Source organism: Alosa sapidissima, chromosome 4 (assembly GCF_018492685.1).
Source record: "Alosa sapidissima isolate fAloSap1 chromosome 4, fAloSap1.pri, whole genome shotgun sequence".
Lineage (NCBI taxonomy): Eukaryota > Metazoa > Chordata > Actinopteri > Clupeiformes > Clupeidae > Alosa > Alosa sapidissima.
In genome coordinates, this window is record NC_055960.1 from 2,096,173 (window position 1) to 2,122,353 (window position 26,181).

Below are 26,181 nucleotides of genomic sequence, written 5' to 3' on the forward strand. Positions count from 1 at the left end.
ATAATGTCAAATTAATTAACAGCCCAATTAAAATAAAACAACATTATACAAACCATAACACATAAGCGCTTAAACAACTAAGTATATGTTGAATAGGAATGTCTTTAGACCCCTCTTAAACGACCCAAAATTACCACAGGAACAGAGAGCACTGGGCAATTCATTCCACCAACATGGAACCACTGAAGAAAAGAGTCTGGAATTAGACCCAGTTTTCATGACTGGTTGACACAACAGACGCTCACCAGAAGACTGCAGTGGGCGGTTGGGGATGTAAGGCTTGATTATTGAATTAAAATAACTAGGAGCAGATCCAGTTAGTGTCCTATAGGCCAAAGTGAGAGATTTAAATTTAATTCTGGCTACTATAGGGAGCCAATGGAGAGTAACTAGGGGAGGAGTTACATGTGTCCTCTTTGGCTGATTGAAGAACAGGCGTTCTTTAATGAAAGACATGTCCTACTGTTGATAAAGGGTCATGCACATTTGGTAGGCTGATGCAAGCCAAAGGATAATTCTGTATTACTATAGGCAGCTAATAATTAAAACTGCTTCATGTGTCGACGATTGTTCATGAATGTAAATAGTTCTGAACTCACTCTATACTGACTTTGCACTCATTCACTCCTCAGCACTCATGACCCCCCCCCCCCCCCCCCCCCCCCACACACACACACATCTGACTTTCTCCAACTTTTGCACATCTCCATAGAACTTTTTATTTATTATTTTTGATTTCTCCTCCATCTACCCATGTCCTTGATTGCCTAGCCTTTCTGCCCGCCCCACCCCCATCCCCATCCCCAACACACACACACACAAAACACACACACTTACATCATCACTGTCATCACCTCACATACATACAGCACACTGCTTGCTACAGTAAGCCTCCTCTACATACTTGCTGCACACTGCCCCCCCCCCCCTTCATACACAGCACATTGTCTTCAGGATCTTCTCCAACACACATCCTCTACATACTTACAGCACACTGCCCCCACCTACACACTACACACACAGTCACTGCTCCACTCCCCTCCCGCCCACACACACATCTTCACTGTCATCACTCATATACATCATACATACAGTACTCTGCTTGCAATAGTAAGTCCCTTCACCATACTTGCAGTACACTGCCCCCCCTACCTACACAGCACATTATTTCATCAGGAAGCTTCTCCAACACACATCCCCAACATACTTACAGCACACTGCCCCCCCCCCCCCAATACACAGCACATTGTCTCATGAGGAAGCTTCTCCAACACACATATTGCACACTGCCCTCTCCCCACATACACAGCACACTATCCCATCTCGCCCGTCATCCCCCCCAACACACACACCAAGACCCCTGGCAGTTGGGTTAGCCCCTTGAACCGTGGATCTGCCCAAGGTTTCTTCCTTGGTAAGGGAGTTTTTCCTTGCCCCTGTTGCTCTTGGGTGCTCCTTGTTGGTGCCCCCCCCCCCCCCCCAATCCCAATCCTCCCCCACCTTTCTTATGCAGCCCTTGCCACTTAATCTACCAACCCCCCCGCCCCCCCATAAATGCACAAATAGGCTGACACCAGACATAATTTCACTGCATTTCTTACTTCCAGTAACTATATGCATGTGACAATAAACTTCCTTGTATCCTTGTATCCTTGTAAATCAACTGTGTGCTTGACAGATTAAATATTAGGCCTAAATGAGAAATTGAAAGCTATTGCATTTCAGATAAATATATTTCAAACACTTTGGGACTTATGGGAGACAATGGGCTATATTACGCTGATACTAATTTATTTTATGACCACCTACACCTAGACAATCATTTGGAGTGAACCAAAACTATTTGGCTATGACATCGTCAGTGTGTTCTCCTCTCCCCCTCTTGCCTTCTCGTGTTCACAACTCATGCTGTCTATCCAGTGCACCGGCATTCCTAAGTAACTTTTGTTGTTGGCGGACCAAATGTCCGCGGTGGTAGACACATGAACCAGGGACTTGAAAGTTATTTTGAGCTTCGATTCCATGTCTGGATAACACTTGTCCAGGTATTGGGAAAATGTTTTCCTGTCGGACATTGGCTTGTGAGTCGCGGGTATTTTATGTAGTATTTTTCTAAACCTGGGCAATTCAATAAGTGTATATATATATATATATATATATATAAGTATATATACTTTTTTGATCCCGTGAGGGAAATTTGGTCTCTGCATTTAACCCAATCGGTGAATTAGTGAAACACAAACAGGTGAAGCACACACTAATCCCGGCGCAGTGAGCTGCCCGCTACAACGGCGGCGCTTGGGGAGCAGGGAGTGGTTAGGTGCCTTGCTCAAGGGCACTTCAGCCGCGGCCCACTGGTCGGGGCTCGAACCAGCAACCCTCCAGTTACAAGTCCAGAGTGCTAACCAGTGGGCCACGGCTGCCTAATAGTTGACAGGGGAAGCATGTCATCTATAATGAACCCTGCAACTAGCCTGTTCATTTCTTTTTGTGCTACCTGCTGCGCTACAAGACTTGAGAAAAGCTTAGCTTGTTTAGGCGGGGTTGGCTGCTGAGTGACTTCTTAAAATGACCGGCGAGCAGGATCTTTCGCCACAAGTTTTGTATTGCCATGCTGAGTTGGCAGCAGTAGAAAGATACCTGTCGCCTGGGCATAGAGTACATTTCACACAAATATTTTTTTCATTTCGACCAATAAACTGAAAGTAATGTGATTATCGCCACTGGCCGAAACTCTGTCTCCGTCTCCATCTCTATTTCCCTCTCTCCTTCGCATCAGCAGTTACGTCATTAAAATTGATCTCTGTCGCTATGGAAACGGTGCAAGCACACATGCATGCACCACTTAAACATATCTGAACGTTACTTTGTAACTTGTTACCCCCAACACTGATCCAAGGTGCTGCTGTTTCGCGGGTTCGAGTCCGGGCGTGTGCAGGGCTGAATCGTGCAGGTTCAACACAATGCAGGTTAATTGTGCATACTGTATGCTCTATGGATGTTTTCTGTCATATCTCCTTTCTCATAATCTTCATGAATCAATGTTAGCTTGCAAGTTGGTAGCTATGCATGGTTTAGCCAAGGGCATAACACACAGTAGTGAACTCTTAGACTAATGTTACCTCTCCAAACAATCTGTAAATCCTCCCGTGACAATAATTATAGTGAAAAGGGTCATGGTTGGTGGTGTTTTAGATTATGTGGATGTGATGTACAACCAAACAACCTATTCACTATCAGGCCTGTGTTCTTTCCTTAGATGGAGGGAGAGAAGGCCCAACTTTGGATTTTTAACTATATATATATATAAATATAATGTATAGTATGGGGTGTTAGCAGTGCAAGGTCATAGGTGAAACAGTGTAGGAGTAAATGTAAACAGGAGCAATGCAATACAGTCAATGTACACAGGTAAACAGTGCAGTAGTAAAAAGTAAACAGGTAAACAGCTAAAGTGCAAATGCTAGACAAGAGGTGTAGTTTTGTTCAGCAGTGTTACAGCCTCTGGAAAGAAGCTGTACCTGAGCCTGCTGGTGCGGGAGCGCAGGCTCCTGTATCGCCTGCCATACGGGAGGAGACTGAAAAGACCATAGTTTGGGTGGGTGGCATCCTTGAAAATGGATTTGGCTTTGTTTTTACAATGTTTATGATATGTGTTGTGGATGGAGAGGATTTGGGTGCCAATAGTCCTTTGGGCAGATTTCACTACTCTTTGCAGTGCCTTGAGATCAGCAGCGTTGCAGTTGCCGTACCATACAGAGATGCAGTTAGTGAGTATGCTCTCAATGGTACAACGGTAGAAGTCTGTTCCTAGGAATCCTCGGACATAGGTGTGCTTTCTTCAGGGTTCTTAGAAAGTGAAGGCGCTGATGCGACTTCTTCACCAGACTGACAGACCAAGAAAGATTTTCAGTGATGTGTACCCCAAGGAACTTAAAGAGAAACTATGCAGTATTGGCAATTTCCTCACTGTTTTCTTTTTCGCTGGCTCTGTCATGACGAATGTCTGAGAAACTCAATTGCTACCTTGTTCTAGCCGGTGCCTGGCACAAAATTGCAAGGGTAGTTTTTCCGCTCACAGGCGCTAGGGGGAAGCGAGACGGCCACCATTCAACCCGAAAAAAGTCATATAACCATTCCAATGACTCCGAAGCTGTAAATGAAGGTAAATTAAGCTAAAAAACCTGCATAGTTTGCCTTTAAAACTAGACACACATTCCACCTCAGCATCGCTGATGTGGAGGGGGATGTGTGCCCTGCTCTTGGCTCTCCTGAAATCCACAATGATCTCCTTGGTCTTCTGGGTATTGAGTGCCAGGTTATTGTTTTTGCACCACATAGCTAGGTGCTGAACCACCTCTCTATATGCTGTTTCATCCTCCTCTCTGATCAGGCCCACCACTGTGGTGTCATCTGCGAACTTGCTTATGGCATTGGAGTCATAAACAGGGGCACAGTCGTGGGTGAAGAGGGAGTAGAGCAGAGGGCTCAACACACAGCCCTGCGGCACGCCAGTGTTCAGGGTGATGGTGGAGGAGGAGAGACTTCTAACGAGAGACTAATTTAACAGTCTGGGGTCTGTTAGTAAGGAAGTCAATAATACAGTTGCAGAGTGAGTTGCTGATGCCAAGCTGGCCTAGCTTGGAGATCAGCTAGGAGGGGATCACAGTGTTGAATGCTGAACTGAAGTCAATGAACAGCATTCTAACATATGTATTGGGACTGTCCAGATGGGCGAGTGCCAGATGGAGCGCTGTGGAGATGGCATCCTCTGTTGATCTGTTGCGTCGGTAGGCAAATTGACACGGGTCCAGTGTAGCAGGCAGACATGATTTCAGCTGTGAGAGGACCAACTTCTCAAAGCATTTCGCAATAATGGGTGTCAGTGCAACCGGGCGGTCGTTCAGCTCTTTGGCTGTGGACTGTTTAGGCACCGGAACAATAGTGGCAGATTTAAAATTGTGGGGGACTGTTGAGTGGGCTAGAGACATGCTAAAGATGTTGGTGAAGACACCAGCCAACTGCTCCGAGCAGGCTCGCAACACACGTCCGGGAACTCCATCAGGGCCAGCAGCTTTCTGAGCATTCACTCTGCCCAGGATGTTGCAGACCTCTGAGGTGGAAAATTGGAGTATGTCCTCGTCCGGTGAAACAGCTGACTTAAAGGCTGCCTCCTTGTTTTCTTGGTCAAATCGAGCATAGAAGTCGTTCAGCTCGTCTGGGAGGGAAGTAGAGGGTAGGGAAGAGTTGCAAGGGGATTTGTTGGTGATTGTATGTAGACCTTGCCACATATACCAGGGGTCGGAGGAGTTGAAGTGCTCTTCAATCCTTTTCTTGTAGGTTTGTTTGGCCCTGGATATTCCTTTCCTCAGGTTGGATCTGGCTGGAGTTGTAGGCCTCCTGGTCTCCCGACCTGAAGGCTGCATCCCTAGCATTGAGGAGGAGGCGAACTTCTTTGTTCATCCAGGGTTTCTGGTTAGGGAATAGTTTCACTGTTTTATGTGTAGTCACTCCCTCTACACACTTGTTGATATAATCCAGGACAGAGTTGTGTGTGTATGTGTGAATGTTTGTATGGGAGTCCATGGTGGCGTCAGCAGCAAACACATTCCAGTCAGTGTGCTGGAACTGTTGAGTGTTGAGTAGAGTGGAGTCTGCGTCTTCCATCCAGACCTTAATGGCTTTTGTTATTAGTTTCACACGTTTGATGACTGGGGTGTACTTAGGCAGGAGAAACAAAGAGAGGTGGTTGGACTGACCAAGGTGGGGGAGGGGTGTGACTTCGTAGGCACCAGGCACATTTGTGTAGACATGGTCCAAGGTTTTATTGTCTCTTGGGAAGCATGAGACATTTTGGTGAAATTTAGGTTGTACAGTTTTTTAATTATCCAACTTTGGGCTGAAATTCTAATAGCAGCCCTAAATAATGACTTGCTTATGTGACAAAACAATGCATTTTATACTCATTAGCTGTGAAGAAACCATTTGAATTAAAGTTTGAGTGGGGTTGAGTGGCCCCAGGGGACCAAACAATTTTTTCCAAAAAAGTCTAGTGGGGCTACATGCCCACCAAGTGACCCGGTGTTTCGGTGTCCCAGGAATCGTTGACCAAAAATTCAGAATGTTGATGATTGGGGGGGCAGCAACACTCACCACAATAACATTTAAATGAGTGAATACAAATTCCTAAGGTCATTCAGACAAGCAGCATAGAAGCTACTGAAGTCCTTGACTCCAACCTGATACACTTGTAGAAACCCTCTGCTTACAGCTACTCATTCTCACCAAATTTTGTGCATTATTTCTTATTGTGTGCCAGCCTATTTAGCTTTAGTATAAGTCATTGACATAGTTTTCTGCTTCATCCCTCTTAATTCTTAATTTTCCATGCAAATGTTCTCCCTATCTCGGGACACTGTCAAATACAAAAATGAAATCATATCATGAAGAGCTTTGGCAAATCATATCCTTTAAATACACTTGGCGACTGTAATAGTTCAATAACTGTGTGTTCTTGATCAAATGATTGGTCTGGAAGCTGTGTAAATCCTACCTCCAATATTACAGTGCAGATAAGTTTGACACATTGGATGATGGCGTCCTGTGTGCCAGATATTGTGACACCTCTCTCAGTGGAGTTTGGAAGGAGGTCTCCAGCTACCTGTACCTGAGCTCCTGTGCTCTGCCAGAAAGAAGAAGAGATATATGGTCTGGTGAGCTTTCCACAGGAAAAACTGTTTTTTTAACTGTTGGCTTGACACTACATTACACATTACCTCATTCCTACTGTCAGAAATATCACAATACATTTAAAATAAATGAGGCCTTACTGGCATCATAATGCATAAATTATTCAGCACAGCAAAGACAAGGAGACAGAAAGAGTTAGAGGTCTTCTTGAGGAGAAAGAAGGAAGCAGAAGAATATATTTATTTTCTTCACAACTCACCTCTCTGATCTCCTTGATTTTTGAACCACCCTTTCCAATGAGTGAGCCACACTGGCTGGCAGGAATAACCAGTCGTAAGGTGACTGGAGGTTTGCTGGAGACTGTACCATTGGCCACAAGAGCAGTAAGGTCCTGAGTGACATTTATAAGAAGAGAGGAGTAAATATGAAAAGGAAGATGCTTCCAACAGTATGCCATTGAATATGTGTCTAATGTACACAAACTGGGAGAATGTGATATTGAGAATCACAGCTATACCTTCTGTATACAAATACAAAGCCACTAAATCAACATTTTAACTTATCTTGTGCTTCAAAGTTGAACCAAGTTCACACCCAGGTTTTAAGCATGATGACTAGTACTCATAGACCTTTGAAGTTCGCCTACAAAAAAGCAGCCATCTTTGTCATCCGGTATCTGGCGATTTTTCCTATTTGAAAATAACATGGGGTTTTTGAATTATCGCACCTGTTAAACTCTTGCTGGGATGAAAAAGTCTGAAATGCAGACGTTTTCCTGAACACACTGTTGTCCTCTGCCTTCGAGTGGACACTGTGATCTCCGGTACGTGAAGGCGGCACACTTAGATTTTTGCTACCCCAGAGCTAACTTGCAATGCAACTTGCCATAGGTAGTTAGCTACAATTAACAACCGGATCTCCTTATATAGGCAAAGACGGCCGTTTTGGTTCTTTTTGTAGACGAACTTCAGAAGTCTATTCTGCTCCCACACTATAAGAACTGAAAACAACACCAGAGGCCGGATTCACAAACCTGGATTCACCAAAAAAATACTTAACAGCTGCTTTGTTCTTAATGTTAGCCTTAAAGCAGGGGTGTCCAAACTTTTTGACTCAAGGGCCACATTGGGTTTTGAAAATTGGCCGGCGGGCCACACAACAAAAAAATAATGTGTGTATATATATATATATATATATATATATATATATATATATATATATATATATATATATGTTTTGTATCATTTAAATGACGAAGTAATTTTGTTGTAGAAAATTAATTTCTTAATAAATACTGTTCATTTGATGTTGTCTAATTCATTTATAAATGGTGCACTGTCACTTTAAGACTCTTTTGCCAGCTCCACTAGCCTATGGCTAGTGCTGTGCCTATGGCTCACAGTTTATAAATGGTCAGTACTGGGAACTACTGTTGCCACCGCAATTTCCTTTTAAAAGTTTCTTATATTACATTACATTACATTACATTACATTTGGCTGACGCTTTTTAACCAAAGCGACTAACAACATGGTAAACAGTAAGTTTTAGAACAATTCTCACAATTTTAGGACAGTTTAAAAAAAACATTAGAGTACAGTAAGAATAAGTGCGTCGGTGAGTGCTGTTTTTAACAGTTACTTGTCAGTTTAAAACGGCTGGTGAGTGCTAGGATCAGTAAGACTTGTTGTAAGTGTTGCTATGAGAGTAGATGTTCTCTAAAGAGCTGGGTCTTCAGGAGTTTTTTGAAAGTGGAAAAGGATGTCCCTGCCCTTGTAGGAACTGGCAGTGTGTTCCACCAACGAGGAACAACAGATGAGAAAAGTTTGGATTGGCTTGAGCGTACCGGTGGTAGAGCTAGACGTCGTTCGTCAGAGGAGCGCAGCGGTCTGGAGGTAGCGTAAGTCTGTATGAGGGCATTCAAGTAGGTGGGAGCAGAACCAGAGACTACTTTGTAGGCAAGCGTTAGAGACTTGAATTTGATGTGGGCCGCCATCAGCATAGGGCCTAAGGGCCTTATAAAAAGGAGATACCAATTATCAACAATAACAACCCAGCTGGAACCTGTCGCACTCTCTCCCTCTTGTGCACGCTCAAATGCGTTCCCAATTAAATGGAGTAGCATAACGTAGTTAGATCTGCTGCAATGGAGATACTATGTATCTCGATGTAACAAGCTGTTTTGACATTGACATGGTAAACGCTCTCTATGAAGAGTGTAAAGCAGTTTGCAGTAGCCTAAAGTTAATCACAACGTTGTCTAACGTTGTCAAGCCCACATTGGCCAATCAGAATCCCAAAAATAGCAACAGCAATAGCAATTACTTCTTCTTTTGAACAAAATGTAAACATAGGTCGCTTTTTTTGCCCAGGTGCAAGTTCTGGCACACTCAATTTTTCTCAGTTTACATGCAAACGTGCAATTTTTTTTTTTCAAAATCGTTTTCAGAGGCGAATTCTCTGTTTGCATGTAAACGAAGGGCACAAACAAAGGGAAATGAAACGGGGTCCAAGAGACAGGTGATCACAGGGCTGGGACCTGGGGCCTGTGCTACGAAGCGGGGTTACTGGTTTATCTGGGTAACTTCGAGAGCAACTTGATCACGTGTGGCGTAACTTCCCGATTAACCCGTACTACGAAAGGTGGATAGGTTTTAACCGAGGTATGCTGCCATGGCAATTTACGCTGCATCTCAAACCTGCTCCGAGCAGGTTATGTTCTTGGTTAACCCGAGGTTTCCGTTAACCACACCCTTTATAAGTACCACCCCTCCACTACCAATTTCTCCCGAGACAATGTCGGCGTACCTGGATGATCCATACGACATTGGAGCGCAAATCGTAAGAGGCTCTCTTCGCAGGGCAACGGGTTTTAGAGACCGCCAGATATATATATACCCGGACGATATTCTCTATGAAGATATAGATTGTCAGCCGAGGGAATTCGTTATCTTTGTCAGATGATCTAGGCAGACGTCTCTAATGTCACCCGTCATAGCAATGCCCTTACGTGGACAATTCATGTATTCCATCGGTGATGCTGAACATCTGAGCAAGAATACTGTATGTCCGAAAATAAATCGGACATACAGTAGGCCCTATGCTGAACATCTGAGCAAGAATAACCTAGGCTACTGTATGTCCGAAAATAAATCAGACATACAGGCCTAACAAATTAAAATCACCAAAATCACCAACACTCTGGTGCCTTTTCTCCTACAGTAGTGTTAAGACACCTTTTTCTTGTTAGCTGTAGCCTAAAACAGAGGCCAAGTGAAGGCTATAAGCATAGGCCTACTACATGTTTTCATAATTATATAACTATATAAACCTACTATTCTGAATAATGTTTTTGTGTTTCATTTTCACCTGCTGCCATGTGCATTTGGCAATGGTGTTGCATCTGAAATGTTCACAGGATTAGGCATACACTTAATCAGTCAATGGGGGCTACTTAAACATTCAATTATCCTTATTAATCTATATGACCACTTCTGAATTGTGTTGCATCTGTAGGCCTTATTATGAACTCAAAATGGGCAATTTAATTATTTCAACTCATTTCAGACATTCCGAAAGCTATTAATCCTCCGTAAAACATATTTGAAGAACATGTGGAAAAAAAACTTTACTTTTAGTCATTTAGCCTACCCGATCTGCAATACGTTGCCAACAGCCTTGCCTTGTTTGCTGCCGACGTATTTGATTTTTGTCGTAGAGTGAGTTTTAATTCCTCCTAACTTGTCACAATAATTGTGCATTCCTCGTCCGTAAAATAAGGTGATCGCGTCATCATTGCAAGTGGTGACTTGCGCTGAAACCCGCCTCTTTTATGTGAACGCGCACAAACTCCTATTAGGTTAACCCCGGTTCAACAAATCAACTTCTTAATCAGCGTCGTAGTACTGCTGGGGGATATATGACCGGAGCCTTATGTATCATGCATGTAATGCCTTATGCATCACCGGCCAAACTGGCTAGTAAGTTTTTATTAACACCCGCCAAAATGAATTTTAACCAGCATTCGGGTTCAGCATCACCGATGGAATACATGAATTGTCCACATAAGGGCATTGCTACAGTGGGTGACATTAGAGACGTCAGCCTCGATCAGCTGACAAAGATAACGAATTCTCTCGGCTGACAATCTATATCTTTCATAGAGAGTATCGTCCAGGTATATCAGCGGATTGTGGCGGTCTCTAAAAACCCTCGCCCTGCGAAGAGAGCCCCTCACGATTTGCGCTCCAATGTCATATGGATTATCCAGGTACGCCGACATTGTCTCGAAATGTTAGTGGAGGGGTGGTACTTATAAAGGGTGTGGTTAACGGAAACCCTGGGTTAACCAAGAACATAACCTGCCCGGAGCAGGTTTGAGATGCAGCGTAAATTGCCATGGCAGCATACCTAGGTTAAAATATATCCACCTTTCGTAGTACGGGTTAATCGGAAAGTTATGCCACACGTGATCAAGTTACTCTCGAAGTTACCCAGATAAGCCAGTAACCCCGCTTCGTAGTACAGGCCCCTGTTCTCCCTGTCTAATGTTTTTCCATCATGTTTGCACCTCTTGTCTTCCTGTTTGATTTGTTTACTTCCTGTGTCTTGTGCCATGTGCTCCTTTGTTTGTTTTCCATGTTACTCTGTTCCATGTGCCTGTGTCTCCGGCCCTCACCTGATCCTTGTTAGTTTAATTATGGTTTCCACCTGAGTCTTGTTCCTTGTTCACCTGTGCCCTGTTAACCCTTGTGTATTTAAACCCTCTGTCTCCCCTCAGTCCCCTGTCGGTCATTGATGTTGTTTCGTGGTTTGCTGTAGTGTTTATTCATATTAAAGATTCCTGTTTGCGCTAAGTTTGCCTCACCACTACTTGCCTTGCACTCTGGTCCAGCTCTCCTAAGCCAACCATTACAGAATGACCGACCGAAACAAGGACCCAGCAGGCAAATGCATAGCTCATTTTCCTGGTGGTTTTGTGAAGTCAGCCTTCTGGGGACCCCGGCTCGCCATTAGAAGGTTCCTCAGTGCCTTGGAGGACGAAGGGTAGATGGAGGAAGACTGGTCCTCTGAAGAGGACGACTGGTCCTCTGGGGAGGAATGGCTGGGTCCCTCTCCCGTTCCGGCTCCAATCCCAGCTCCTGATGCCCAGCACTCCCCGCTCCAGTCCCGGCTCCTTGCCTCGCACCAGTCCCGGCTCCTCGCCTCCTCGCTCCAGTCCCGGCTCCTTGCCTCGCACCAGTCCCGGCTCCTCCCCTCGCTCCAGTGCCGGCTCCTCGTCTCGCTCCTGTGCCAGCTCCCTGCGACTTCTGGGCCCTTCCTATTCCTGACCTCCCTGCTCCCATGACTCGAGTCCCTGCTCCGGCTCCTGCTCCAGTACCCCCTCCGGCTCCAGTCCCTGCTCTAGCTCCGACTCCAGCCCAGGCTCCGGCTCCAGCACCGCTCCAGTCCTGAGTTTGACTCTGGCTCCGGCTCCAGTCCCTACTCTGGTGCCTGCAGCCCAGTCACTGGAACCGCTGTCCCTGACCGGCCGCCCACCTGACCAGCCAGACTTGTCCGGCCACCCACCCTGCCGCCCGCCTGACCCTCCTGCCTTGGCCCCCTCCGCCCACCCTGTTTGGACTTTTCCTGTTTTTTCGGGCTGTCTGGAATCCGGCCCTTAAAGGGGGGGTAATGTCAGGATCAGTTCCTGTTCTGTCTTGTCTTGTTCTCCCCGTCTAATGTTTTTCCATCATGTCTGCTCCTCTTGTCTTCCTGTTTGCTTTATTTACGTGTCTTGTGCCATGTGCTCCTTTGTTTGTTTGCCATGTGTCTCTGTTCCATGTGCCTGTGTCTCCGCCCCTTACCTGATCCTTGTTAGTTACTGAGTGAGTGTAGCCTATATTTTCCATATTTAACCAAGATAATACCATGGCAAATAGGCCAAAAAAGTGACAAGTGCTGCAAAAAAGAGAGAAAAAATTAAAACCCTGAGGAGGTGTGAGTATGATAGTTCAGCATCCTGATGGCTTGTGGATATAAACTGTCTCTGTATCTGTTGGTACAGGTTCACATGCTCTTGTACTTTCTACCAGATGGTAGGAGGGTGAAATGACTGTGGCTGGGATGACTGGGGTCAGCAAGGATCCGTTTGGTCTTTCTCCTCCAGTGCTGGCTGTAAAAGTCCTGAATAGTTGGTATCTCAGTCCTGGATACCTCCCCCCACCTGTGCTAACAATCTGCAAGAAGGATGTGTGCCGGCTCTTTCAGAAGCAGAAGATCAAGTGTCCCCCTCCTGTCTGTGAGTCTGTTCTGAACAGCTGGCGCCAATCTTCACTCAGATCTTTAACCGGTCCCTGGAGCTGTGTGAAGTGCCCTCCTGCTTCAAATGCTCCACCATCATCCCAGTCCCCAAAAAACCCATGAAATCCTTGAAAGACTGGTGTTGAGCCACCTGAAGGATACAGGACCCCTACTGGACTCCCGGCAGTTTGCCTACTGGGCAAACAGGTCGGCAGATGATGTTGTCAATATGGGACTGCAATACAGCACCACCTCAACTCCCCAGGTACGTATGCCAGGATCCTGTTTGTGGACTTCAGCTCGGCAGTCAACACCAGCATCCCTGAACTCCTACATCAGAAGCTCACCCAGTTCTCGTGCCTGCCACCACCAGTCAGTGAATCATCAGCTTCCTCATTGACAGGCAGCAGCATGTCAGACTGGAGAGCATCTCATCCAAAACCCGGTCCATCAGTACTGGTACCCCACAGGGGTGTCCTCTTCCCGCTGCTCTTCTCCCTTTACATTAATGACTGCACCTCAAAGAACCCGTCTGTAAAACTCCTGAAGTTTGCAGATGACGCCACCAAAATTGGTTTGATCCAAGACGAGTCTGCTTACAGACAGGCGGTGGAACAGCTGGTCCAATGGTGCAGTCAGAACCACCTGGAGTTAAACCCCAAGAAGACCGTGGAGATGACAGTGGACTTAAGGAGAAGGGTTAGATCCAGGGTTAAATCTTAGACTATACTGATACTGCACTATTCCTTCCCTCTCTTCTTCTAATGCATCAATAATGAGAAGGCAGAACTAAACTATCTCAACATGTGACAGACATCAAACGAAGACACTGAGGGCCAGATGTAGGTACATTTGCGAACATAGCGTTATTAGCGCCATGGACAAACCGCAGATAGCGAGCGCTGTGATGCGTGGTATTTATCAAACTTTCACTTCATCGGGTAATCTGCGCCTTTATCCGCCCCCCCCCTACCGCAATTTACGAACGTCCACAACTGAACGGCATAGCCTACATACAGTACAAGCGCAGTTGAATGAAGTTAACTGATGACATTAAAAAGAATCAAACGTTTTTCGATCATGAAATAATACAATACATGATAAGATGTAAACAAGCAAGGAGATAATGAAAATCAGTAGTCCTACTCAAATTACTTGTGCATGTAGGTGATGGAAGATTGGTCAAATCTAGCAAGTAGGAAAGTTTAAGTGGATGATGTAAAAGTGAAAGTAAGACATTTGAAAGGCAACGAAAGTTAAGGTTGCTTTTGATATAGTACAAAGACGCAAAACTGGTGCTCTAAATAGCGATTCTGTTGTCTTTGAAAGGTTCTCTTATTGATGCATTTAACTGCAATTTGATTAACACCTGCTTTTACAAGGCAGAAATATTTAGGCGCAGAATAGACTTGCATTTTCACGGGCAATTTTCGTACATACCGCGGAGTACATAATCGGGCGCTCTTTACGCTTCCTGCGCACGCAATCATTCAAATGTATACTTTAAAAGAAATTACAAACTAGAGTATCTTTTGATAACCTCTATATTACACAGAATGTGGTTCTTTGACTTATTACTTACACCTGAAGATTTTTTTAAACTAAGGCTTAGACTCATAGGTTTGGAGCCTAATAAGATTTTGTCTTAATTTAGATTTTATTATGCTGGAGCATAATCACACAATTTTAACGTAGTTTGAAAGGGACAGATTCAGGAATAGGCTACTAAGACAGGCCCCTCTTCTGTCTGACTCACCTCATGTTACCCCTGTATGTATGACTGGCTTCTGACAGAAATGATGTTTTGTGCCAACATGTTGAAACACTAGGCCTAGAAACTACAGCCTTTAATTGGTGAATGGAGGTGCAAATTCCTTTCTTTGGTTATTGTCCGCGATTCCCATTAACTAGGCTATCACGTATTGTAAACGTCGCCACATTTGATGACGTTTTGCCTGCATGGATGCGCGATTGAGTGCGCATCTAAATAATATGCAAGATGCAACAATCATTTCTAAGAGGGCTATACACGGTAATATACTACTGGCATTACTACTAGCATATGAATGCATTAAAGACGTGAAGAAATGACACAGGCTTGCACAAATTCATCATTTAAAATGAAACGTTTCACTTTCGCTATCATTGCGAGAATAGGCTACAATATGGAAAATGTTCCCTTTCAGTCTGATCGGCTCCAAACATGTATGGGATTTTCTTTAGCCTGTGCTACACCTTTCCAAGAAGTTTTGTGAAAATTGTTCCGGTAGCTTTTGCGATATTGTTGACAGCCCTACCTCACCGCAGTAGGGTGCTGTAAATAGAAGCTTTTGATAGCGCACGCCACTAACGGAAAACGGAAAATCACCAGGACAAACCACTCAGAAGTGTAGGCTACTCTGGAACCATAGGTCACTAATTTGTGCGTTATTTACGTTTGATTACATTTCAGATACGTGTTGGTTTCCTGTAGGCCTAGTATAGCGCTTTATTCTTTCTTTATTTTTCTATGTCCGAATATTGGGGGGGACATTTTGGTCATATTTGAATATTGGGGGGGACACGTCCCCCTCAATGTCTATGGTGACTACGGCCTTGACATACATTATTGTTTATTCTATGTTTAATGCAAACCTGACTTTACTTTTGACGCAATAACAAATTAAAATTAAATGGACAAAATGTATAGTGCCCTTTACCTAATAGTGTGTTGCACAACCTTTAGAGACAATAACATTTTCTGTAGCTCTTTATGAGACTTCTGCATCGGTCAACAGGTAGTTGGCCCCCTCTACCTAAACAAACTGTTTGAAGCGTGCCATCTACAGACTGCACGTGTCTGCTCTCTCCACAGATGTAAGATTCAGATCAAGGCTCATATAGGGCTACTTCAGAATAGGCCATTGTTTTTTGTTTTACTTAGCTATTTTTGGTTGCTTTTAGGTGTGAGTTTTGGGTCATTGTCCTTTTGGAGGATCCATTACCTGCCACTGAGACCAAACTCTCTGACACTGGGCAGTGTGTTTTGCTCTAGGATACCTTGGTGGCCTTGCGTTTGGGTGTACTTTCCCATTTGTCATTTTCTATGATTATTTACAATATCCCAAATTCCCTGTCAGAGATGCCCAGGCATGTTTGTGTGTAAGTGTACATCAGGTACCTCCTCCAGTTTGACTGTGATCATGGTGAAGGCTCGGAACACGCATTCAGTGGGGCCTGTGATGGTTATAATCCGTTCTGGACAAGAACCCTCCGAGATGTTGATGCGGGCACTGCTCTGTACAGACATAACAAAAAATTAATTTGTGAGTACATGTGTGTCTCTTTTCTAGCTCAAAATGTCACATACTCAGCTGAAACATCCTTGTATTTTTGTCTATTGTCTTTCAGACATGTAGTCTATGATGACAAAATATAAAAAGTGGGGACAGGGGTGAGAAAGAAGTGCCGTTATATTCTCTTGTCTCTCCCCGTGTAGCCCAGTGATATTATAAACGGAACTAGTGCTTTAGGTTTTATCAAACATTTTTTTTTCTTTCTCATTGATTTTCATTGATGGTTCCCAGGACACATGAACACATAATTACTTTGAAGGATGAGAGACAAACAAATAAATGAGTAAATACAGACAAAGCAAATAGTCTAGTAATGGTGAAACAAATACGACTGAAGTGGGCGCAAAAGCGTTAGTACATCTGGCCCTAGGTTTTAATCGATCAAGTTTCAAACAGAAGTCATAGAAAAGGGACATGTATGATCCGTAGTGGTCCACATGCCCAATATCGTGTAAAATAAATAATGATTTTTGTCATGTCATTTTCTTACATGATTTCCGGTTATACTTTACTTGACAGTATCGACATAAGAGTGACATGACATTGTAATGAACATGTCATGAACAAGTCATAAAAGTTTATGACATAACACTTCTGTTATTAAGTGACATTCGGTTTTTGTCATAATTTAGGGTTAGGATTAGGGTTAGGGTTAAGATTCATGTGTCATGACAGTGTCATGTATTCATGACATTGTCATGTCACTCTTATGTCGATACTGTCAACTAAAGGGTTACCTGATTTCCTTTACTGCCTTTGCTAGGACAATAGAAAGACAGTTAATTAAAAATATAATATAACTATTGTACGTTTGGGCCAAAACCTCCAGTTGCTTCTGACACATTCAACGGTATCCACAAGTTTCTTACGTCCCATGAGGCCTTGCATCAAAAGTGGGAGTGACTTCCGCTTCTTAAAGGAATTATCCGGAGTAAAATGCACTTTAGATCAATTTACGGATGATTGGGAGTACATACGTTGAGTTGATATCCAAATCATGTCATTCGGATGTGTTTTGAGAAGGTTCGATGTTACCGTTTTTAGTCAAAACTCGTTAGCGTGGAAGTGAGAAGGGCATATTATTTCACCACTACAAAACGCTATTTTTATACCTCTTCTACAGTTCCAAACAACATTGCACTTACGTGGTAGTGAGTAGAGGGTCCCTAAAGCCAATTTCGTCGAAGTTTAAAAAAAAAAAAAAAAAAAAAACATAGTCCAGTCCATACAACTTCATTTCAATTTCAAAAGAAATACTGGACTATTTTTTTTTTTTTTAAACGGCGACGAAATTGTGAATTTCCAGAGCACACTTGGCAACATCTTTAGTAGGGACCCTCTACTCACTACCACGTAAGTGCAATGTTGTTTGGAACTGTAGAAGAGGTATAAAAATAGCGTTTTGTAGCGGCGAAATAATATGCCCTTCTCACTTCCACGCTAACGAATTTTGACTAAAAACGGTAACATCGAACTTTCTCAAAACACATCCGAATGACATGATTTGGATGTCAACTCAACGTATGTACTCCCAATCATCCGTAAATTGATCTAAAGTGCATTTTACTCCTTTAAGGGGCTTAGGGGAAGTTTAAGTTCTTCAGACATTTTCCTTTTGATTAGTCGTCTTTTGGGAGACAATGATACCATCCATCGTTGACAGGAACGCTCCGATTTAGTTTTAGGCTGATGTTCAAAATACTGACGTTAAAGCCACTGGATTAGTTTATTCCAGTTGTGTACAACCACAAACAGCACATGTTGTCCCTGAGCTCCGTAACGACATCTCTCATATAGGTTTGCGACTATACACAATAAATAATAATCCGACAAATAATTGGACTACTTCCGCCGCCTCACTGGAGGAGTTTTGGAGGCGCATTGCGAATATCTGATGCAGGAGCTGATGCAAAGCAATGCACTGTATTATTATCACAGAAGATGTTATCCAGGATTATCCACCAGAAACAAATAATTTTGACTGGTCCAAGCAAGTTGTCCAGCATAAAAGTTCATAATAGTTTAGTAGCAACTAATAATAGGTTAATAGTAGGGCTGTCAATCAATTAAAAAAATTAATCTAATTAATTACATACTCTGTGATTAATTAATCTAAATTAATCGCATATATAATTTTTGCTGTGAAAGTATTTTAAATATTTAAATTCAAATGAATAATTGAATAATCAGCATTAGTGACATTAAAGTTCAAAAACTTTTATTATTATTTTCACTGTTCAAATAATGGCCATAATAATCTATGATATGACCTAATATGCTGAGGAAATAAATTCAAAAGTGCTTCGGGAAGAAGTTTTTTTGTTCACATACAAGACATTTCAGGCCACAGATATAACCTAGGGGACACAATGAAAATAAATTAACACTCCCCTCAATGTCAACACTTGCAGACATTGCAAAGGACTTTATTTTCAACACTTTATTTTTATCAACACCATCAGGCCGTTTTTTAAAAGTAAATGTTCCAATCAATGATCTAGGCAGCACGTTTTTTTCTCTCTCCTTCATTTTACAGTCTAATTTTTACTGACTAGAACGGCTCGGGGTCAAAGGTCATACGGAATCGATTAATCTGCACAAATTTCAGTTATTTTTTCTCAAATTAATTAATCGAAATTAATCAGTTATTTTGACAGCCCTAGTTAATAGTAACCTCTGGTTATTAATAAATCCAAATCTTTTCCAATTAAGAATGATAGAGGCTACCGTGCTTTTGGGCACTTTCAATGCTGCAGACATTTTCTTGTATCCTTTCCCAGATCTGTGTCTTGATACAATCCTGTCTTGCAGGTCTATGGACAATATCTTGAATTTCTGTCAATCTCGTGGCTTGATTTTCACTCTGACATACACCATCAACTGTGAGACCTTATATACAGATGTGTGCCTCTCCTAATAATGTCCAATGATTTCATTTAGGCACAGGTGGACTCCAAACAAGTTGTAGAAGCATGTACATGTCCATGCCTGTGAAAACAACACTTTTTATTCTGTTTCTTCACAATTACTGAGTTGAACTGATACACTGATGATGGTGTCATGTAAGGACCATGCTCATGTTGTACAGCACTTGTAATGACATTTTGAGTCACAAAGGCACATTTTAAAGGTGGCAGAGTTTCTCAACCGGGGTGCTGTCCGGCATCCTCAAGGGTAATGGTGAAATTTAAAGGTGAAATTGAAATAAATTAATGCATAATTTTGGAATCTTTCTTCAAGCTTTATTACGCAGTTAAGTAAATCGAGGCCACATCACAGAAAATAGTTCAGATTATATTTTCTAACCTGTATGATAATAATAATAATAATAATAATAATAATAATAAGCTTTATTTGTATAGCACCTTTCATACACAGAATGCAGCTCAAAGTGCTTTACATTTGAAGCATGTAACACAATAATAGTCAGTCAGTCATTATCAATCACTTTTCTTCATTGCTGGGGCCGTTTATGATCCACTCAGCAACATATCAAAAATATAGAAAATAACATATCATAAGACTGGCAGCCTTAACCCTTTACCCCCCATAAGCACGCCATATGGCAACTGTGGCAAGGAAAAACTCCCATATTCCAGGAAGAAACCTTGAGCCTCTGAGCATCTGTAGCCTGTATGACATCTACAAATATTTACAGCGCTCGATAGCGGATTAGTTGTGCAATTTGTTGTAACAACCTAGGGTCTATTTCCAAAAGCTAACAGGTTTAAACAGTTGTTTGAGAGCATAATAACGTTAATTGGTGCAATTTTGAGCATTGATTTTTGGATTAACACCAAATTGTCTAACAATGCAAATGTAAAGGGCAAAGACACACGTCAAAAACAAACTCTATTTTTCACCACTGACAATGTTCAAAATAGAATGACACTTCTGTGGTAGTGTGGTGAGGTTCTCTACAGACAAATCGAAGTATTGTAAACGTTGTAAGTGTTTTGAAAGGTTATAAAAATGTTGGTAACACTTTACTTGATGGGTGAATTCATAATACATTCATAGCAGCTGTCATCAACTGCACATAAAGCATTCATGACTGTTTCATGAGACATGACTCAACATTCATACCAAACCTTTCATGAATGTGGAAGACAGAACGATGACAACTTGTCAAAATAAAAGTCCAACAATCGCAACTTAGAAGACTTAGAAGATACATAGGCACTCATCAGGTGAAAAAGTTAAAATGCCTTTATGTTACGGGCAGATCATGATTAAAAAACACTTTGACGTATTTCGGCTCAAAAGCCTTCGTCAGGAAGTGAACAATCTGACTCTGAGACAAGTCTGGTTAAAACATCAATATGGTGGGTGGGAACATTGGATCATCAAGTAACTAATGGCAGACAAAGGTAGCCACAACCAGACAAAACATAGGTGGCCAACAGTTGGCCTCGAATCCACACAGCAAAGTAAGAGTCCATCAGATATAGACAAACATACAAATGTACATCACACATACATAGGAAAATAAGCATAAGTCTTTACAGAAAAAGGCAGTATTCTAAATCTTCATTGAGACCTGGGTAAAGGGCTGCTTTTAATTTAAAATCCAAAACTCTTGCTGATTCAATTGCTTTAGCCTATTCCCTCCCCTTATAGTTTGTGGTATGTGATCAATGCCAATTGCCCTTAGGATCGAATGATCACTATTATGTTTGTCCTTAAAATGACAAGCCATTAGAGTCTATGATGCACCTCACAGAATTGAATGGTTGTTCTGTACTTCCAGTTTTGTGGGCCAGTGAATTAAACATTGAACATTAAACGATGAGTCATTACATTCAGCCAAATCGAAAAACTGCAAACTGTTCCAACACAACAGAATCTATAAGAAAGCTCTATGTGCGATCTAAGTCACAATTTTATGAGTACCAGGTAAAAACTGCAAATCTGGTGTGAGTGATTTTGTATATGGGATCCAGGCAGTGGTAGCCTATGTGAGCAAAGAAGCAAAAATCCCTAATAGTTGCACAAAACTATACCTTTAGGGGACGTTCCCTGATGGTCATATTAAGGATACATATTTTTTTTATCCATTAAGGAACGCAAAACGTAATTTTGTTAAACTATTAGGGAACCTTTAGGGAAAATACCTAATTTACGTCTATTATGTATGCATGGAAGTGTCTAATGATCAAACATTAAAACGAGGACCGTGTTGTTCTGTGATTGAATGTCCCCTTAGACTAGGAACAAATGTACTATCTCAAATTATTAATAGATAATTCTTCTTGTCTATTATAGGGGACATTCCCTGATGGTCATATTAAGGATACATATTTTTTTTATCCATTAAGGAACGCTCCCTAAAGGTAATTTTGTGCAACTATTAGGGAACCTTTAGGGAGAATACCTCACCACACTACAACAGAAGTGTCATTCTATTTTGAACATTGTCAGTGGTTAAAAATAGAGTTTGTTTTTGATGTGTGTCTTTGCCCTTTGCACTTAGATAGATAGACATTCTTGGATTTTTTCAGAAATTCTTCTTGCACCATACAGCTCTATCAGATAGATAGACCGACAACAGACAACAACAGGACCACTAAACCCTCCCTCACCCCCACCTAACAACAATACACAACACCAAGTATCTCTACGTTCTAAAATATAAAAGTGCAGTATCATTAGCACCAGTGTGCTGTCAATAGTAAGGTGCAACATCATCAGTGACATTTTAATATTATACCAAAGTGCAGTATTATCACACAAAAAAGTGGATCAAGTTATTTTCCCTAACTTGTTCAGTATTGTAATGGTGGATAAATTATTTACGAGCCCGGTTGGTTTGTAAGGACGACACCCTACTATATCTTCTGCCTGATGGCAGCACCTCATACGCCTAGAATAGGGGATGTAACATGTCACCGCAAATTGCTTGTCCTTTCTTCACCACTCTGGATTTGCAGATTGTGGTCAGATAATTTAACTGATGTCCAGCAATGTTGCTGGCCATGTTAACTTGGCCATGTTAACAGGGTTTTCTTTGTCAAAAAAATGAACTGTCTCACAAAATTATATCTCCGGTCAAATTGTCCGATTGAAATTTGCTAATAATCTAGGCTGGGTGAACGCAGCCTGATCTGACGGCAGTTTCTACCCAAGCCCAGTAGTTGGTTTTGTCATTGTCCCGTATCAAAACTACTTGCATTGTAAGACAATTTGGTGTTAATGCAAACAACTGTATTGCTCAAAACTGCACCAATTAACATAATTATGCTCTCAAACAACTGTTTGAACCTGAAAATAGAGCCTAGGTTATTTTTGCTCCGGAACATTCCTTTAATGTCCTCATCTCTCCTCACTCTCTTCAAGGATTTTTCTGTATACAATTGCTAAAGAACCGTTTAACATATAAACTTGGAACTTGAACTAGGAATATTGATCGTAGGCACTCGCAACACATTAGCAACTATTCATTTACCACTTTGCATGCACTGGTATTTCCCTTAGGAAATTAATCTCTAGTTCTTATTATTCTTTTAATTATTCTTTTGATCACATCTAAATTGAACTGTTTAACTTATAAACTTCATTCAGACACAGAGTGAATTTGTTTGCATTCACTAGATACTGAAAGGATTTATCTAGGCTTACCTCTTCCCGTATTCGCTTGACAGTCTCTCCTTTCTGTGGAGAAAAATGAAATACATCTTAGGCAACATTTGAACAATTTTAGCTTTCCATAGCTTAGGAAAAAAACTTCTTGATTTGATAATATTGTCTTAGTGTATTACTTATTGCTCTTTACTGATCTACCAGACTGCTAAAAAATTTACTTTGGTGAACAGATATGTTCCGGAGCTGAACCACATAGCAGCTAGGACCATTCTAAGGGCCCAGCACTGACGGGGCTCCCCAGAGAACACTTACATATCATCATCAAGTAGGCTTAATAATGTCATAAAAATTATAACTTTTAAGTCATAAACTAAACAAACACATGGTTTTATGTTGTTGTTGGTAAAAAGATCATGATGACCTTTACATTTCACCGCCCCATATGGTTCAGTCTGGTGTATAGGCTACTTTGGATTTCTAAAGATTATGTGGAAGTAATGCAAAATAAAACTAAACAACCTATTCACTATCAGACCTGTGTTATTTGTTATTTTAGATGGAGGGAGAGAAGTACGTGCAACTGGGGTGAAAGCAGCCAACTGCTGATGGCAAACATGACCCCAAGGACCACGATGGCATGGACATGGAACAAGGATGGGTAGCTTCTGGATGAAGAGGAAGACAATGATGTGCTCAGCTGGGTAAGACAGCTGGGTAAGACAGTGTGTGTGTGTGCTCCCAACTGAGCACATGCAAATTTCTGGTTGTGATAAGAGTGTTGCTAATAACAATAATGACAGGGATTATAGTGATAATACAGTAGTTTGGTTAGATTTGTAATTCAATTTCTACTTTTCTTATCTGACAATTTCTTTATTTTGAGTTTGGTCAAGTCCCATGTTGGGTAGAAAGCATATACACTTTGCCTATCCTTCTAACACAGGCACAGGCAGAGACACCAACTCCAATAGCATTTACACCCCATCGTCTGCTAGGCTTACAAGTAGATGCACACACACACACACACACACACACACACACACAACCATGCCACAGCTATGACAACGCACACACCACGGATCTGGTGTGAATGTGGCGTTAGTGTATATATAACCTTATGTGTAGGACAAATTATATTGATAATTATATATTGTATCGAATCATATGATGTATGGTTGTTAAATGTATTGAATTTCTTCTAACATTTTAATTGTTTATATATATGTGTGTGAATGTTAATATGAATTGATGTTTTGTTCACCATGTTAAAGTATGTTGTTGATGCTTGTTTGTAAACATATGTTTATGTTATTTACCTGAAGTTGTTGTTCCTGGTTATGTAATGAAATTGTTTAAGAGATTTGAAAATAAAACTAGAAATGCAATTCCATGGAATTACCAGTGCATGAAAATGCTAAAGTTGTGATGTAAAATATCATGTATCATAGTTAAAATAGATAATACAGAGATGGTTACTACGGTGATGCTAGGATAGACATAGTGGCTGCATAGCTTAATAAAAGTTGATAGTTTAAAAGTAGACTGTTTAAAAGCTGAATGTAGATAGTTTAAAAGTTGTTGATAGCCAGTAGATAGTTTAAAAGTTGTTGATAGACAGCTAGTTTAATAGATAGTTTAAAAGTAGACTGTTTAAAAGTTGAAGGTAAATAGTTTAAAAGTTGTTGACAGACTGGAAGTTTAATGAATGTGCATAGGCATGACTGAACTAGGTAGATGAGGTTTAATATAGTTGGAATGACTGAACAGTTAAATAGGTGGATGGTTTAAAAGGTTAAATTATTTGCTAGGTAGATGAGGTTTAATATAGTTGGAATGACTGAACAGTTAAATAGGTGGATAGTTTAAATGGTTAAATTATTTGCTAGGTAGATGAGGTTTAATATAGTTGGAATGACTGAACAGTTAAATAGGTGGATAGTTTAAATGGTTAAATTATTTGCTAGGTAGATGAGTTTTAATATAGTTGGAATGACTGAACTAGGTAGATGAGATTTAATATAGTTGGAATGACTGAACAGTTAATTAGGTGGATAGTTTAAAAGGTTAAACTATTTGCTAGATAGATGATGTTTAATATAGTTGGAATGACTGAACAGTTAAATAGGTGGATAGTTTAAAAGGTTAAACTATTTGCTAGATAGATGAGTTTTAATATAGTTGGAATGACTGAACTAGGTAGATGAGATTTAATATAGTTGGAATGACTGAACAGTTAATTAGGTGGATAGTTTAAAAGGTTAAACTATTTGCTAGATAGATGATGTTTAATATAGTTGGAATGACTGAACAGTTAAATAGGTGGATAGTTTAAAAGGTTAAACTATTTGCTAGATAGATGAGGTTTAATATAGTTGGAATGACTGAACAGTTTCTCAGGCTTATAGCATAGAATGAGACTGTATGCTTAAAGCCTGAGAAACTGACAGTTGATCAAGATGGCCTGGCCACCTGGCACAATATTCTAATTGCTATGATGTCATAAACCCTGAGAAACTCACAGTTGATCCAGGTGGCCTGGCCAGAGCCATATATGGTGATCCAGGTGGCCTGAACACCTGGCATAGGATTCTAATTGCTAATGTGATGTCATAATCTAATGTTAAGTCAATGGGGAAATTGTAGTAGTTTTTAATTAATAGTTTAAAAAGTATAAAAGTTACAAAGTTGAAAAATACATAGTAAGACCTACGCAATGCAGTTTGAATGAAGTTTCTACGTTAAACAGTTGAAGCTGTATTAAACGCACAAAAAGCGTTAGAAGAAGAAGAATAACTAGAAAAGCATTTCCTGAAGGAAATACAGTGATATATGATGTCAAATATCATACAGAATAAAAACAAACTATATTGGTTGCTAGGTTGATGAGGTTTAATATAGTTGGAATGACTGAACAGTTAAATAGGTGGATAGTTTATATAGGTAAATGATTTACTTGGTAGATAAGGTTTAATATAGTTGGAATGATTGAACGGTTAAATAAGTGGATACTTTAAATGGTTAAATTATTTAGGTAGATAGTTGACGATAACTGACACTTGGAATGGCTCTAATGTTTGCTAGCAGTTATGCTACCTATGTTAACAAAGATAATAATGTTAACCAAGTTACTATGCTAACTAGCATGCTAACAATGTTAAAATGCTAACTATGCTAACCATGTGACTTAGCTAACTTATCTAATTATTTTTAGCAGTTATGCTAACTATGCTAACTATGCTAACCATGTTACTTAGCTGACTTAGCTAATCATTTTAAGCAGTTTTGCTAAAAATG

At 41.1% G+C, this 26,181-nt stretch overlaps 1 protein-coding gene across 4 annotated transcripts in view; it reads right to left on the reverse strand.

The window, feature by feature from the left end:
* The window catches only part of pcbp4 (poly(rC) binding protein 4), a 129,920-nt gene that overhangs the window by 46,120 nt on the left and 57,619 nt on the right, over nt 1–26,181 (reverse strand). For all 4 annotated transcript variants that reach the window (XM_042088901.1, XM_042088902.1, XM_042088899.1 and 1 more), the window contains 4 exons: nt 22,924–22,956; nt 16,131–16,247; nt 6,950–7,081; nt 6,554–6,682 (listed from right to left, as the gene is read on the reverse strand). In XM_042088901.1, coding sequence (XP_041944835.1) covers nt 6,554–6,682; nt 6,950–7,081; nt 16,131–16,247; nt 22,924–22,956 — 411 coding nt within the window. The remainder of the gene's footprint in view (nt 1–6,553; nt 6,683–6,949; nt 7,082–16,130; nt 16,248–22,923; nt 22,957–26,181) is intronic.